General features: G+C 37.0%; 1 protein-coding gene across 8 annotated transcripts in view; it reads right to left on the bottom strand.

Moving 5' to 3' along the window:
- Positions 1 to 17003, bottom strand: part of LOC136025077 (neurobeachin-like) — a 271780-nt gene that overhangs the window by 93689 nt on the left and 161088 nt on the right. For all 8 annotated transcript variants that reach the window (XM_065700792.1, XM_065700791.1, XM_065700790.1 and 5 more), the window contains 3 exons: positions 13824 to 14123; positions 9920 to 10153; positions 66 to 230 (listed from right to left, as the gene is read on the bottom strand). In XM_065700792.1, coding sequence (XP_065556864.1) covers positions 66 to 230; positions 9920 to 10153; positions 13824 to 14123 — 699 coding nt within the window. The remainder of the gene's footprint in view (positions 1 to 65; positions 231 to 9919; positions 10154 to 13823; positions 14124 to 17003) is intronic.

Here is a 17003-nt window from a genome sequence, read left to right on the forward strand (position 1 = left end):
TAGGTAGGGGCTATATCATACAAGTACCGATTACTATATATGTATCTTTAAACTGGCCTACTTACCTTTGAATGGACAATAGCCAAGGTGTCAACCCAAACTCTCCAGCCGCCATATTCATGTTTGATAGCATGGTGCAATAGAATTCGGAAAAGTGAGTATACCATATCAGAGATTCGTAGCTCGTCTGGTGACCGAGGATTTATATGCGCCATTGAAATCAACCACTCCTGAAATGCACGCAAAACTTTAAGTAGAATGGATACACAAATGAGTCACATTAAAGATATCAGGAATTAAATGAAGCTTCTGATTTGAGTGAGTAATACTTAATTTATCATTGTAATACTAAGACCGTTTCAACAAAGGAGTAGTTCAGGGGGGAGGGACGGCTTCTGGGCCGTTCCAAAAATCCTACGACCAAATATAGAAATATAGACATATTTTCAAATATTTCTTTACTAAAAAATTCACCATGGTTGATCCCCTTTCCCTCCTTGAATAAATTTGTGGTTACTTACCTGTTTATAATAAGCAGTACGAAATTTTTGCTCCTGTAACAGACTGGATAATAAAAATCCTCTCGGACGTTCATTTTCATCAATTCCCGATGAAAGGCAAGATTGGAGTCGGAGAATGTCTGGCGAAATACAAGATTGGAGTAGAAAGTTATTTTTTGCCAATATGTAATCTTTAGACTGGGTTTTTACAGCATTCCAGCACGCAATAAATGAAGGTATAGTAAAACTAATTTGGTTTGGGTTTCAAACACAAATACAGCATAAAATATAACCGAGAGAAATATAGAGAAAACAAATTATACCGAATCAAATAGTATAAAAGAAACGAGTCTCAAGATAAATACGTCTCAGCTGCCGACGGTAAACACAACCCACTGAATGACGCGGTGACAGGAGAATATTACAGGACCGAAAAAAACTGCATATTCTATAATGCTTTGCTTCCCTAGTTTTGGTATCTTTCATAACATGAATAATTTATTCAGGGGACAAAACATGTATACATATACACACCTACACAATTGCAGAGATACAGAAATACACATAGAGACAAAAACACACACAAACACCACGGGCGTAACTCCAGCATTTTTATTGAGGGGGAGGAGTCCATGGAGAGTCAAGAGGCACGGTCTATATAATAACTTTTTCTCCAAATTATTGGAAGAAAACTGCCCCCTTATTCCTCCCCAAACGATGCCAATAAAAAACAGAGATATACAGAGCCACACATATGTAAAAAAGCACAAACGCACAAATACATATATAAACAAATGAATGTAAACACAAACGCAGAGAGAAAACAAAGACACACATACATGCAGACAAAAACAGACACATACACATATAGAAGAACAAACACAAACAAACACTAAGAAGCCAAAAAAATATAACAAATAGACACCTTTACAAGCAAAAAGACACAAGCTTGAATTTAATGGTTTATATCAAAATGGGTAGAACAGAAAGAAAACACGAGCTAAGAGCTCATATGGCACTTGTGACGAGGCGAGAAGAGCTAAGAGCCAAGAGATCAAATGGTATGAGCTCTAACAAAATTCTATGAATCAATAGATTGATTTAAAAAGGAAAATAAGAGGCTTAATGCCGGTCAGGATTAAAATAAGAGCTCTGAGTCACGATGTCCTTCTAAATATCAAAATTCATTAAGATCCGATCACCCACTCGTAAGTTATAAATACCTAATTTTTTCTAATTTTTCCTCTCCCTTTAGCCCCCCAGATGGTCGAATCTGGGAAAACGACTTTATCAAGTCAATTTGTGCAGCTCCCTGACACGTCTACCAATTTTCATCGTACTAGCACGTCCAGAAGCACCAAACTCGCCAAATCACAGAACCCCTCCCCCCAACTCCCCCTAAGAGAGCGAATCCAGTACGGTTCCGTCGATCACGTATCAAGGACATTTGCTTATTCTATCCACCAAGCTTCATCCCGATTCCTCCACTCCAAGTGTTGTTCCAAGATTTCCCCCTCCAACTCCCCCCAATGTCAAAAGATCTGGTCGAGATTTGAAATAAGAGCTCTGAGACATGAATCCCCTCTAAAAATCAAATTTCATTAAGATCTTATCATCTATTCGTAAAAATACCCCAATTCTCACGTTTTCCAAGAATTCCGGTTTCCCCCTTCAACTCCCCCAATGTCACAGGATCCGGTCGGAATCTAAAATTAGAACTTTAAAGCACAAGATCCTTCTAAATATCAAATTTCATTAAGATCTAGTCACCCTCTCGTAAGTTACAAATACCTCAATTTTCAAAATTGCCCCCCCCCCCCCCCCAATTCCACCAAAGAGAGCAGATCCGGTCCGGTTATGTCTGTCACGTATCTTAGACAGGTTTCTATTCTTCCCATCCAGTTTCATCCCGATCTCACCGCTTTAAGTATTTTCTAAGTTTTCCGGTTCCCTCAAGTATGAGGCTCGAGTCTAGTAAAGAGCGAAACTACATCCATAATGGTTTTTGAAGTTATCGGCTTTGCAAACGTAATAAAAATTATTCATTTCATTAATAGGGTAATACAGAAAAATATCAGTATTGTATTTAACTGTTCAAACTTAGGACTGATTGATAGGTACAGATTTAAAAATTTGTTTATTTTAAACGTATGTGGTACACAGATACAGTTATTAATTTCGAAATTTAAAGATGTTGGCACCAATGACAGAAAGGAGAGAGATTATACAAAAAAGAAGAAACAAATGACCCTAACGATTCAACAGAACCAGATCTTTTCCCTTAATCTTTATTATCTGAATAGAAGCTCCCTTTTCCGTGTTAACGTGCACTGAAATTTTCAAGCGGATCACTGAAAAAAAAAACGAAGAGTTTTTCGCTCTAAGAATCGATACAACCGAATTTTTCTTCCAACATTCGTTAACCTTGTAACGGATCCTTTGGCCTAGACTATTTAACAATGAAAATTTCATGCCAATGGAAGAAAAAAAAAGTTTATTATATTTTGATGTGTGACAATACAATCTATTTTTTTTCAAAATATTCCTCTTCGCTTTTTTTTAAGTTACAAGGCGATCAGACACAAAAGAAAATATGCACGTCGATTTTGGATAATTTTGGCGTCAAGAATTAATACAAAAAATGGTTTCGGAGTTTTCCTCTTCATTGACGTACTTTTGTCTTTATGCGCATACCCTCTTTAAGCCCCCCCCCCAAAAAAAAAACCATCAGGTGTAACATATCGATTGCTTCATCTCACTTTGCTTCATCGACATCTACCTGTTCCAGTAAGTTTCAAGCCTATCAGGGAATATCCTATTTGCGAGCGTCGCGAATCGATATTTCCGAAGTTAGTTTCAAATGTTTTTCTTCATACATTATATTGTTTTCTTTAAATAAAAATTTTATTTCAAGTACTTTTTCATTTGGATTTTCTTCAATAGGCAAAATTTAAGACTGGGAGCTAGAAGTAAGATCAGCTTTACATTTTTAGTAAATTCAGATTACTAAAACCTGACTAGTGCTACTTTTCAATAATGGAGAATTGCATAGCTTCCCCTTAAAATCTGAGCAAAGCAACACAAAAGCACTTATTAAGTCGGTTCTATTGCAACTGAACACCCGCGCAACTAAACCTTTGTGCAACTAAGCCCCCGTGTAACTAAAAAATTTAACTAAACCCCGTGTAAAACTGGACTGTAGTGCAGTTAATACATTATGTGCGCTTTTTTAAAATTAACCACATTGGTACAGCCACCTTGTTAAAAAATAGGGAAAAAGTCAAATAATTGCTCTTCCAGGGATGACACTCCCCTCCATAGCCCCATTTTTTCTGTTTTCCCCAAAACCCCCATATTTTCTATGATCGGTTATTTTAATTCCTGTTCGTTCGGGATTCATTTATTTTTCAGTAGTAATGTCTAGTCATTTTGAGTTTGAATTATTATAGGAATGTATTTCTGAGTTTTAAGTTTAATATGGCTCTTTACAATTATTTTAAAAACTTATTTTTACAATTAATTAAAAATAAAATTTAAAGTAAAACTTTTTAGTTAATACAACACGTGCGCTTTCTGTAAATTAATTGGAAAGATCTTTCTTCAATGCCTTCCGAAGACCGGTACACAAATTGCAATTTACTGAAAAAAAAAAAAAAAAAAAAAAAAAAATGGATTGGGATTGACAGTTTAATATACATCTTACTGATATTTATTCCTTAAAGTCTTAATAATTGTTTATTTATTAAAGTTAAAAAAGTGAAAATATTTCAAATGTATTTTGTTTGCAGTAAAGTAAAAATTAAGTCCTGGTCTTCAGAAGGCATGGGGGTGTCAGCTCTACTCATGTTGATTTCTGCTCGTTTTGAGTTTGACTCGGTTATTTAGTGTAATTTCTGTTCGTTTTGGGTTTCATTTATTTATTGATAGTGATTTGTGGTTATTTTACACTCGAAAGTTTATTTGACTTACTTGCTCATTTTTGGTTTGATGGAGTTCTTTACTTTTCTTTGAAAAATTTATTTTTTGGAAAAAGTTTTTTAAATAAATGACTTTAAAAAACAAACAAATGCAACAAGTTAGAACATGTTAAGATTTTAACTTGTGTTTTATCCTATGATATTGCCTCATATTTGTAGAATACTGCAAAACTGAGAAAAGGAAGTGAGTTGCACGAAGGTGCAGTTACAAGTGATTTCAATTAAACTGAGTTGCACGGGGGTTCAGTTGCACGAGGGTTCAGTTACACGGGGGTTCAGTTACACAATGGTTCAGTTACAGGGATTCAGTCATTTGGGGTTGAGTTACACGAAGGTTAAGTTACACACACACACACCAATAAGTCATATCAGACCGTGTACCTAAAATACTATGTCTGGTGGTATGGCGAGAAACCAAATCAAAATTTGTATAAAATATCAGGGTCCACATGGCTCAGGGCCTTCCAGCTTTAATTTAAGTTTGTTCATAAAGAAATGAGTTTGTCGACCGTTTTTCAGGGATCCAATATTTTTTTTTTGCATCAGAGTCCTCGTCACCCAAGGAGCTAAGGATACAAGTTTTGAGCTGAGTAGAAAAAAAAAAGATTTTTGACTTTTGGACTCAAGCCTTTTTTCATGTTAGGGTTCTCTTGGCGTGGGGACTTACAGCTGCAAGTTTCAAGCTGATTAGGGACAGCACCGTTTTTAGCCCATTGCATGGCCCTCAACACCCTTTCCCCTCAAACAAAAATATGTTTCCCTTGGTTAAAACAACGACCCCATAAAATTTCACGGCAATCACAGATAGCTTTTTTGGCCCCTTTTAGAGTCACAATTATAAGGAGGCTCGTGCCCTTTAACGAAAGCTTTTCTTGTACATCAGGGTTTACTTAGGCAGGTACTTACGGTGTTACGTTTCAAGCCGCCCAGAACAGAAATTTTTAGGCCCTGTTTCATGAAATATCATATGAAGTTATAGGAGACCAGGTAGAAGAAAAGGGCACAGGAGGGCGGCTGGTTTCCCTCCAATCCTTGAAGTGTGCTATAGAATTTTAGTTTTCAAGGAGGCACACTCGTGCCTCTTTAAAGAGGCGAACCACGACAATGTTAAACGATCTTCGGTTCCAGTGGTCGCAGAGGGATGGGGAGGGATGCATTTTGTAGCCCGAGCTCCAACTAAGAAAGCTGCCAAATTTCATCCCCCTCCGACTTTTCCTTCACGGGGAAAATCTGGCCGAAAGTTTCGACCACCCAACCCCACTCTCCCTTTAACGTTGTCCGATAGGGCTGAAATTCACAAGTTAAGGTCCCCTAGGGCCCAGGAGCTTATCCGCGAAATTTCAGCTCGATCCGATAGCTCCTTCCCTGTTTTCCAGAAACCACGCATAGCCACTTAATGTTCATATTCTCCTTTTGTTTTTCTTTCTGGCACGCCTACAGGTCACAGCCGACATCGGATCTGGGTGTACGAAGACTCAACCGACGCGGAATTCTCCGAGTAATTTTCCTGGAAAGTTTCGTCGGAAAATCTTAACCCCCGATTTTCTAGCTTAGAAAAACCCATTTCCCCATTGAAGGTAAAATTTTCTCTTGTAATAACATCACTTGTTTGAAAAATTCTTACACTAACAGCACCTTGGCGCAGCGGAAGCGTGGTGGGCCCATAACCCAGAGGTCGGTGGATCGAAACCGGTAGCTGCTAACTTTTTAAAATTTGTAAAATTAGGTAATTTTGTCAGTTTGAATTTATTGATACAGAAAGGGAGAAAATAAACATGGAAACGTGTGATCAGAATTACATACTGGAATGTTCACAAGAATTTATACTGAAGCGGGGGTAAGGCTTGATGGAAGCAAGTTAAAAGAACCATTTAAATTGATTTCATAATTGAAGCCGTTGGTAAAATTTTCTATTGTAATAACTTGTTTGATAACAAGCATAACAGCAGCTTGGCGCAGCGGAAGCGCGCTGGGCCCATAAACCGGAGGCGGGTGGGTAAAAACCACTAGCTGCTAAATTTTTAATTAAGCTGCTAAACTATTAAAATTATCAAAATTAGATAATTTTGTCAGTTTGAATTTATTGATACAGAAAGCGAGAAAATAAATATGGAAAATTATTATTAAATTACATCCGCCATGTATTGTAGAAAAACGTACAGAAATAATATGAAAAAAACTTCGTTTTCTTAAAGAGTTAAAGAGGCTGCGTCCCAAAGTCGAACCTTAAAACGTACAGGAATTAGGAGAGGCAGTTGGGGGGCTGCCGCCCCCAAAACCCCCCTTTAAAAGACTCTTTTGTACAGGTTTTTTGTTGTGGGGGGCTGCCGCCCCCCTAGCCCCCCGCTCTTGGCTTCGGAAAGGCCCTCTTTTAATTAACAAAAAATTGAAATGAATGAATAATGGAATAACTTCGAAAAATTAACATTTTTCGAAGTTATTCCATTACACAAGAGGACAGGAGAACCATTGCGCCGAAACTAGTAATTAGTAACAATGAAGTCCCCCCACAACAAAAAACCTGTACAATAGTCTTTTAAAGGGGGGGGGGTTGGGGGGCGTACGTTTTTAAGTAAATTCCTGTACGTTATAAGGTTCGACTTTGGGACGCAGCCTCTTTAACTCTTTAAGAAAACGAAGTTTTTTTTCATATTATCTAATCAGATAAGCCCCCTTCCAAAGCTTCTGTATCCATCCCTTCCATGCGAGTGGCAAAAAAAATATATATGCAAAAATGTATTATAATACAATGAAGGCTCAGAGCAACGCTTGTGTTGCCCTGATTAACAGCAGACAAGATCAAGGGAAGTAAAAATTTGTCAGATTTCTTCGAAAATACAACAAAAAGGACAACAGCCATAGAAAAAAGTTGGTTAGAGTCTTCCAGTTTCGCAGTGATAAAACAAAAATAGCTAACTTGAGCCGGCTCCACTTGGAACTACAATCAAACAGGGACACGGAAATGCTAACACTTAAATTTAGGAAATTATTATGTGTCGAAGGACTCTTACTGTGGCATACCCCTTTAATATTTCCAATTTTTTCTTCCACTATCAACATGAATCGACATCCTGTACGAGTAATCTCAAGCATACCACCTTCAACTTGTTACATTTTCAAGCTTGAAAATATTATGCTGAGATAGGGAGGCAACTTGAGATAAATAACATAGCTAGGAAGAGCTTATTCAGCCCAAAACAACCCACCAAAAGAAACAAAACCCGGAAGAACTATCAATTAATCGAAATGCATTGCAATGTTTTTCCCCTTTAATATTGGTTAAGTAGACCATTCATAGTATGAACAGTAAACAAGTTATTTACCGTAAACAAAACTAAAAAAAAAACAACATGTGAAAACAAAGTACATAAAAAAATCTAAATTTTTACATACTGACACTAGACATGTGAAACGTATTAAGTTTGAAGTTATCAGTAGAAAAGTTATTAGCAAGAGGAAATTAGCAATATTCCATAAAAACGGAGGAAACTGGCATGCAATTTTAACTAGATCTACGTTGCATGGGCAACGTGAGGTGTTGTGGCAACCTTTGCTCGGCTTCGCCGAGTAAAGTGTTGCGAGAGCAACAGTTTGGTTTTGTTTCCTCGCTGCGACTAAACGCTGAAGTTGTTAATCTGTAAGGATGCTAAAATACATACTAGGTACACCAACTCGCAAAAGTTGCAAACTCCTCATTGCTAAAGATGATTGTAGCCTTACAGCCGATTATTACTTACAAGTCCCCTACATGTCTTACCACTGGAACCAAATTGGTCTTACCATCAAATACAACGGAAACAAAAAATAGGTACACCAACTAGTAAGAGTTGCGAACCCCTCATTGCCGAGGATGATTATGAGCTAACAGCCGACTGTTGCTTACAACTCCCCTATATGTCTCACAATTGGTATCAGCCTATTTTTGGTTTCAGTTTGTACCTTACTACTGAAGTTGTCAACCCCTTTAAACTTTCAAACTGGTATATCTCATGAAGGAATTTTTGTATAAAAAAATGGATGACATATACTTTGATCAGCTCATCAAAAGCTATAAACTGCCGTCGAAAAAAAAATCTATCTGTCTTAGTTCAAAAGTTGACTTTTTTGCCATAGGCCAACTTTCTAACATCATCACTTAGAAAGGAGCAAAGGATAAACTCTAATTTCTTTAGCAATGAGAGAACTTTTAAAGTTTAAGAGGCACATCTGATACCATTTCTCTACCGCAATCCCAAGTGTGAAAAACCGAATGATAAACTCAGCCGAAATCACGGCAGCACTTTCGGACCCGTGGGAAAATGCCGCTTTTTTGCTTCTCTAAATTTTTCTATTTATCACTCAAAGAAGATATATTGGCTGTGGGGCAGGGTAACTGTCGCATATATTTAACACTTATAGATTTTAGTCCATCTTCAATTTGAAACTGGTGCCTGCCTGCTTGCCTGCTAGAACGGAGCTTTCCACTTGAAAGCAGAAACATGGTTTGATGAAACGAAAGCTTGGCCGCATAACTTCAGATAGTCCTCTCTGACATAGGCTATACAACTCCTCTTCACTTCACACACTATAGGCTCTGGCTCAAGGACAAGCAAAAACCATCCTTTTTGGCCCCAGGCAAGAGTTCTACGAAGCTTTCCAAAATGTAAAGTCATATTCATCAATCCGGCCTAAGGTCCACACTTTCCGTAAAAACCGCAGAGGTTAGACCCTTACCACTTTCTAGGAATAAGCTGAAATCGGGGTGCTAGGAACAAAAAAAAAAAAAAAACACGACAAAACCAAAGTGTTGCTCTCGCAACACAATTAAAATGATTCGCTCGTTACTAAGTTGCTTAAATTTCTGCAAACAAGGATTAGACTTCAAGGGGCTTAAAGCAGAGGTTTTAATGCTCCATCTAAGAGCCATAAACAGTTTAAATTTGTTCCCTGAGTAAAATAAACATTTTAATAATGATCTACAAGAGTGAAAGTTTATTTAAAAAACAAGAAAAATATTATAATTTAGTCAAGTTTGTAGATACGCAGGTCTGCAGATATCAATAAGCGTTGTTGTTAGTGGCAGATATTTCTTGTTACGTCAATAATCAGTCTGAACGAGGCAATGTTCACCTGCCATAGCCGAAAGGCCCGAATATCAGCATGAGTTATGCAAGAGCCATCGGCACGGCCTGAGCAAGCCGGTCGAGTTTAGGCAATAGCTGACCAACCAGCTCTGCGTTCAAAAGAACAAAATATCCTACATACATGCAAAACAAGAAGGGGAATTTCTAGTCGCCAAATGATCGGCTGGCGATCCTCTCCCTCTCACCCCAAGGAGAGCTTCAAGGAACGATGATGAATTATATAAAAACCTGGGCATCTAAGAATAAAAACTATTTGGTTTCGTCACTTGCCACATAAAGAACCGAATATAAAGTAAAGATGGCAAAAAAGCCTGCTTACCTGCCAAACAGACATCTGCAACACTGTTCTTCTATTATCTCTGTTATTTGTGCATAGCATGGCCAAATCGGAGAGAAAAATTCGTTTCACTTCAAGAAGCTCTTGGGACGGTTTTGACTGCCTTATTAAGGTTGCAACTACCTTTAATATCATAGGATTCTCCATTCGAGTTTGATGGTCAGGCTCTGGATGCCGAGCATACAATAAATCTTGCCTAATTTGTTCTATCAGAATCTAAAAGAACATAAAAATGGAATACAATAGTAGGTGGCATGCTGACAACAATGTTGTCACCAACAATGTGAACATATATACAGTAGAGCTGCATTTATCTGAGGCAATGTGGACAGAATGCCTCGGATTGACGAAAACTCGGGTAACACGGGTTCTACAATTAAGAAGGAAACATATATTAAAATGAATAAAACTCGACGAAAAAATGTTAGATAAGCGTCTATTTTCATAATATAAACGAAAAATCAAAAGCGATCCCGCACTGCCCAATGCCTTAGAACAAGAAGGATAGTTTTATTTTTTGTTTACGGTACCTTCGCCACCACAGTACATTAGATTTTGTTTAAATACACTACTCTATATATTTTTTTATTTATTGATAATTAGCAGAGCATTAAAATAACTGGCACTATACTTTATCGGTGCGAATACTGAAGAAGCATTTAAACTAATCAGAGATAACAGAAAAAAATAGAAGGTTCTTGGATCCGTGAGATTATTTATAAACTTAAAAAAAAAAAACAATTAAAAGACCTTACCAAAATAAAAAAAAAAAAAAATCAAGAAACTCGACTTACAATAACTTCGATATTACACAAAGCGAGAGCCAAAAGTGGAGAGACTTGAAAAAAGCCCGTAAAGAATTTTTCCACAGGGAAGACCCTATAAAGACGGCTATTCTGCTAATTCATGGTTGTAGCAATAGCTATAATCTAGCAAAGAGCAAACCATGGTCCATTGCTACTGAAGGTTTAAAAACGCATTTACGAGGAAAATGTCTACTGCGGAAAACTCCCGTCCCCCCATTGCACTTCCTGGCTGAAGGACCTTGAGACGGAGATCAGCACCGCCGGTTCGGAACTTCAGAGTCTAATGCCGCATCATTTACTTTTTTTCCTTTAATTTCCCGATAGATGGTGACCCGGAAACAATAATAAGTTCAGATTCAACAGGAAAAGTTTTATTTTCCTGTAAAACTTTTCCTGTTGAATAAAATTTGTAATAATGTAAGGAAATTTTTGCAAATTTCGAAAAAGGGCCTGGAATGCTTCAAGCATGAAGTGAAAATGGAACAAAAGTACACCATTGAAACTGAAGAAGTTGAAAATGCTCTAAATGAATGTTTAAAGCCCCCCTCCCAACCTGTAATAACAAGGAAAATGTCATTTTTGCATGGGGTAGCATTGATGTGTCTTCTCCTTTTTTTTCGACAGTACTACTTGATAGTTGGAAGATCTTACAGAGACATTTAAGGGCTCACTTAAAAGACAATACTCATACATACATAGTTTTCATAGCTACTTCGGTTTGTGATAAAATTTTCGCTAAGGGCCATTGGTCACCAAAAATTATACTTTTTGCGCCATTGCCACAATAGAGACAGCTAGGAAAAAAAAAAATAACATCACTGAAATCACCGTCATTGAAAACTCTAAACTGGAAGTTTACAGCCTCCCATCATAGTTGCGTCACTAGCAGCGAGATAGTAAAGAGTGTACTGCAGATCTTTCAGCAAAACTTTCACCTCTACTTCTGCCAAAATTTGCAGCAAGGGATCTCACCAAATTATGATAGTAGGTGCAGGGAGAGGGGAGTCACTTTGAGAAACCACAGGCTGGTCATTTTATGTACGTTTTGTTTGGAAAAAAGAAACTTATTTAAGTTCACTGCTATAATTAAACATTGTAATAACAAAATTAATACAATTATAACTAGAAAATTAATATTTATCAATTTTGCAATTCTTTTCCAGTATTTTCGCCTGGCATACAACAGGAAAATAACTTTTTATGCAGCCTGAAGTGATTCAAATATCCGATAAAGAAACGGATGTTCCTTTCAAAGGATCATCTAACGGTGATTCATTTTCAACAATTGTGAACTTACATTTTTTGAGTGCATATCTCAATTTTGGACTGTTCTTGATATGTGAGCGTCCAGAGGATCTTCTAACGGCTATTCATTTTCAAAAATTGTGAACTTGCGTTTTTTTTGGGTCGTCCTCTTGGCATACCTTGACTTTTTAACTGGTTCTTTATAGGAGACCATCTTATAACATATCACACAGGAAAAATCCATCGTCTTCTTCTTAGCTGAATCTAGCAAAGAACAAACCTCAGGAAGCCAAGGAGCAGATTCACTCAAATATGGTATACCAATATGAGAGCGTCCTATAACATATCACACAGAAAAAGTCCATCATCTCTTTCTTAGCTGAATCTGGCAAAGAACAAACCTCAGGGAACCAAGCAGCACACTCAGTCAAATATTATATCATACCCAATATGACATTATCTTGTATATGAAGATACATTTTTTGTCAAAAAAGTTCAATTATTAAAGGTACTGGATATAGCAATTACCTTTAAAATGAGCCCTTAAATATATCTATATGATGTTCCGGCGCCCTGCTAGAACTGAAGAAGGAGATGGCGTTTCTTCTGATGACTCCTCTGGACTGAATTATCACACCTAAAGTATTTTCAGACTTTTCCTCCAAAAATACCCGTTTAAACTAGTATCGATAATTTAGACTTAAAGGAAAACCAGTGTTACCGATAGGAAAAATATATTTTTCCTGTTCATATTTAACGCCATTTTCGAGCGATTTTTGGCTATTTTTCTGAATTCACATAGATTTCAGCCCTGAGAATGCCTTCCGAAGTTACAGATAATAAAATTAGATATAATGAATGTAGGAACTGCCCAGACCAGAGAAGGATTAAAAAAATCTTAAACCTGGGTTTAGCTATAACCTAATTTACAATTTACTAATTTACAAGTCAAATTTCATAGTTTAAACCTCTATGTGATATAGCATCTAGAAATAAGACAGAACATCAAGACGATCCCTCATAGTTGTATATCTAACTAGTTCAACTGTTACAAGGCTAGTATCAATCAGATCTCTTGGTATGACCAGAAGGCTACAATATTATGATATTACTGATCGCGCAGGAGCTATTGTAATCTCAGGTACATCACAATGTACTGGTTCAATGAGAAACAACGCTCCGGTGTTGCTCTACTAAGGAACTATACATCTCACATGTATTAACTTTCCTTATTTCGTTGTCTCCTATCCACATCATTTGAATGAGTTTGTTGTAAAGTCTTGGAAAGGGGCATTTTCAATTGAAAATTGGAAGTTCTAGTGCTATTTTTGAAAGTCAAAAGAAACTGCTGATCAAATAGACCCCCCTCCCATACGGATTTTTCCGTGTGCTTCCCTAACCTCTTATGATATTCGACAGAAATGTTGAGGTGGCTATTTTTTTTCTAAACAGTCTAAAGGTCCAATAAATATGCATCGGGGAAAATTACCACAAAACCATGAGGCAATAGCCATAAATTATACAAATTGTCAATTGTTATAGATAGATTCTACAAGGGGAAAGGATGACGTGTTTGATCTTTGGTGGTCGATGAGCTGGATACTTTCAGGGATCGCTCCTTGAGCCAATAGAAGCACCCTTTTGTTGGGAGAGGGGAGGGGGATTTAAACTTTTTTCTTTCTTCTAAGAAATATTATTACTCTCGTTATCCCACGTGTTTTATCATGACATTGCTGTAATTTAAAAGCACTTTCACTTACATCATTTGAAAGTTTTCTCCCAAAGACGACATATTTCCGTAATCGTTTCAAACAGAATATTAAAAAAAAACCTACCTCATAAAAAACATTATACGTAGGTAGTGTCAACGTCTCTTCATACACCAAAATCTTTTCTGCCAATAACATGTATAAATTATGAGGTGTCATTACATCATACTTTCGTCTGTGAGTGGATCTGGCCAGGAAAAACCCCAAGAGTTTCAAGGCAAGAAGTCTAATAGTTGTGTTTGGAGTAGAGACAAGTTTAAATACCGTTCTGATACCCAAACGAGAATCAAATGCCGGCACAAGAAGCGAGGGGATTTCATTCATCAAGGTCACCAACATTTGTAGAAGGTCTAGTAGGTTATCATCCTAAAAAAAAAAAAACCGAAAACTTGTAGATAAGCTCAAAAAACGTTTAACTTTTTAGCATCCTGACCAACGGTCTGCATAGCGCAGGTACCGATCTCCTGATTCACTGTCTTCGGCCGAGAGTGCAATGCGTAGTTGGGGGCTCAACCAACATTTCTCCAGGAGTCCATTTGGAGCTGGTTTGACTCTGGCTGAGCTTATAGTCTCACCACTGACCTCCATTCCAAACCAAATAACCAGCAACACCAGGAATCGAACCCTTGTTCTCATGGACAAAGGATAGAAGAGCTACATTGTCTTTGACATTTTAATGATAGAGAGGTTTCCGAAGTAGCTTATGCTTTAATACCACGTAAGTAGTGTGTCTTCAAAATATTTTTTTTTAAAATGAGTTTTCCAAAATTGTGCAAAGTCCAACTCCTTTTTGATACCAAATAAATTAAAACATAAAAGAACTTGTAAGAGAAAAGAGTTTATTTCATGGACATTAGAACAACCTTTTAGGAAAAAACAAACTATACGGGCACGAATACATTACGAATGTTTCAAGAACAACGTTTGAAATTTAGTGAAAACTTAGTGACCTCTTTTAAACAATACGTTTTCTGCATTATTAGTCTTGCCCTTTAGCTACTTTTTCTTCATACCAGTTTTCGTGGTAGCTTAATTAATTCTAAATTAACAGCAAGCTAAAAATATTTTAACGTAAGCTACGATAAGTTACCCTTTCCAATACAATTCTGACAAAAACACTTGTAAATAGCCTGATGAGATTTCACTAAGCCATCGTAAGAGGTTCCTGCATCTTATTTTTGTTTTGCTTATCCTGATTTCTTATAACTCTGTTATAATAAAGAGGTGCTTCAAAAGGCGCTATATGACACGTTCTGAAAAGTTAAGACTTATAATTTTGCCTCCTATTTTGAACACACTGGGTTGATTAATCCACTTCAATCTCCTCAATCTAACTAGTTTTCGAGATAGAGACTTTTCGAGATTTTTTTGACAATACGTTTTTTTTCGCTTAACAAAAATATATATATATATAAAGCTTTTGCTTCAAAATTCTTATTGTAGTGCATTGGAAGCCTAGAAAACCCTACACTATAAAAACTTAATTATCTACAATCAAAAAACTACAGTCATTAACAGCTTTTTTTATTCTTCCATTATAGTACTGCTTTAACTTCTTTACAAGAATCTGTCAACATCATCAAAAACTTCGAAAAGACAGAAGAGAAAAAACCCGTCCAAAAAATCCAAATAGTTTGAATAAATTGAGATAAAAATATGAAGCTGTAGGAAAGTGATTAAGTGTGTCTGCAAGGCCTATCTAAGGTTTTAAGGGCATACAAAGACGAACAATACCACCACCGCGAAGACCCTATGACGTGTAAAAGCAATAATGACCCATGAGCCAGGGTTACGAAGAAACAAATGCAACTATGTACATGGAGTGACGCTTATTCGACTATACGACTATATATAGTTAGACAACTACAAAATAAGTTTTAGATGAAAATATCAACAATAACAAAGATATACCTGCAAGTCCCTTTTTACAGAATTTTCTATTAAAAAGTTTATATTTTGATTTTATGTGATTACAGAGCAATTTGATTGGAAATCTGACCACCCGTTCTGGCGAATACCACGGTGGCAAGAACTTCAATATCCCTCCTAAAAATCGGATTAATTATGGACCTCCATTTGACGTAACGAAAACACTAACTCTTACTTTCCATCATGTTTGGCTGGATCTGACAACCCCTTCTGGTGGATGTCCTGATGACAAGAACTTAGATAACCCCTTCCCCCTCCCAGGAACTGAATTTCGCATGGAGATTTGAAAGGCGCACTGAAGATGCTGGCTCTTACCACCCAATTCAGTTGAAATTTGACAGCAGTCTTTACACCCACCCCCCTACCACCCCCACCCACACCTACGAGTCAGATACCAGATGTGTTCCAGTTAAGTTTTGGACTAAATACAGGAAGTTTGAGTCTCGTGTCTTCAAAAAGATAATTCCAGGTTCAACACAAGTCTGGCATTACAAGTTCCTAATAAATTTATTTCTGGAGTTGTTTCTTTTAATGGTTCTGATCTGATGAGTAATTTTTAGGCAAATTTCCAGTTATTGACCCCCCCCCCATAAAATCTTTGTATGGCTCGTAAAAACGTAACAAAAATTTATAAAAGATTTTTTTTTGTGCGTTTTGGAGGTCTTTTTTATGTCAGAACCCCTCCACCCGGAAAAACAAATCTTGGATATGGCCCTACTTTCACCAAAGTAATTCCAAAGCACCATTAGTCTAAAATTCTGAGATCAGCCCAAAACCCAAACAAAATCATCTTCGCAGTCTTTAAGAACATACTGCTACCCCCCCATCGAAGGTTAGCTGAAAACTTCGCTAGAGTATGGTCATGCTTGAGCAAATCATTACAAAGCTGCTCATCAGCTGCAGAGGTCAAAGAGATACATCTGAAACTGGCCTACTTCTTCTGGTAAAAAGTTTCCAATTTCTCCAAGGAGGGTCTTATTATCCAACCTGGAGAAGGAGGAGGCAGGGGAGATCTTCGATAATTTCCAATTCGTAAAATTCTACTTCATCGGATATATAGAATCACTGCTAAGAGATGGTCCTCTTATTATTGGGGGAGATTTTGGAAAACCAGAATGAGCTTAAAATGCTCATCTCGGGGAAAAACTCGAAATGAGCATTAGCATGTAAAAATTTACACGGAGGGGAGGAGAGGGAACTAATATCGTCCAAGTTCCCCCTTCCAAAGGAAGGAAAAAAGAGATGGTGCCTATTCTATTACAGAAATTAAAAAATTTATGGAAAAACAGGTCAATTATTAAAATGATTACATAACTT

This window comes from Artemia franciscana, chromosome 3 (assembly GCF_032884065.1).
Source record: "Artemia franciscana chromosome 3, ASM3288406v1, whole genome shotgun sequence".
Classification (NCBI taxonomy): Eukaryota; Metazoa; Arthropoda; class Branchiopoda; order Anostraca; family Artemiidae; genus Artemia; species Artemia franciscana.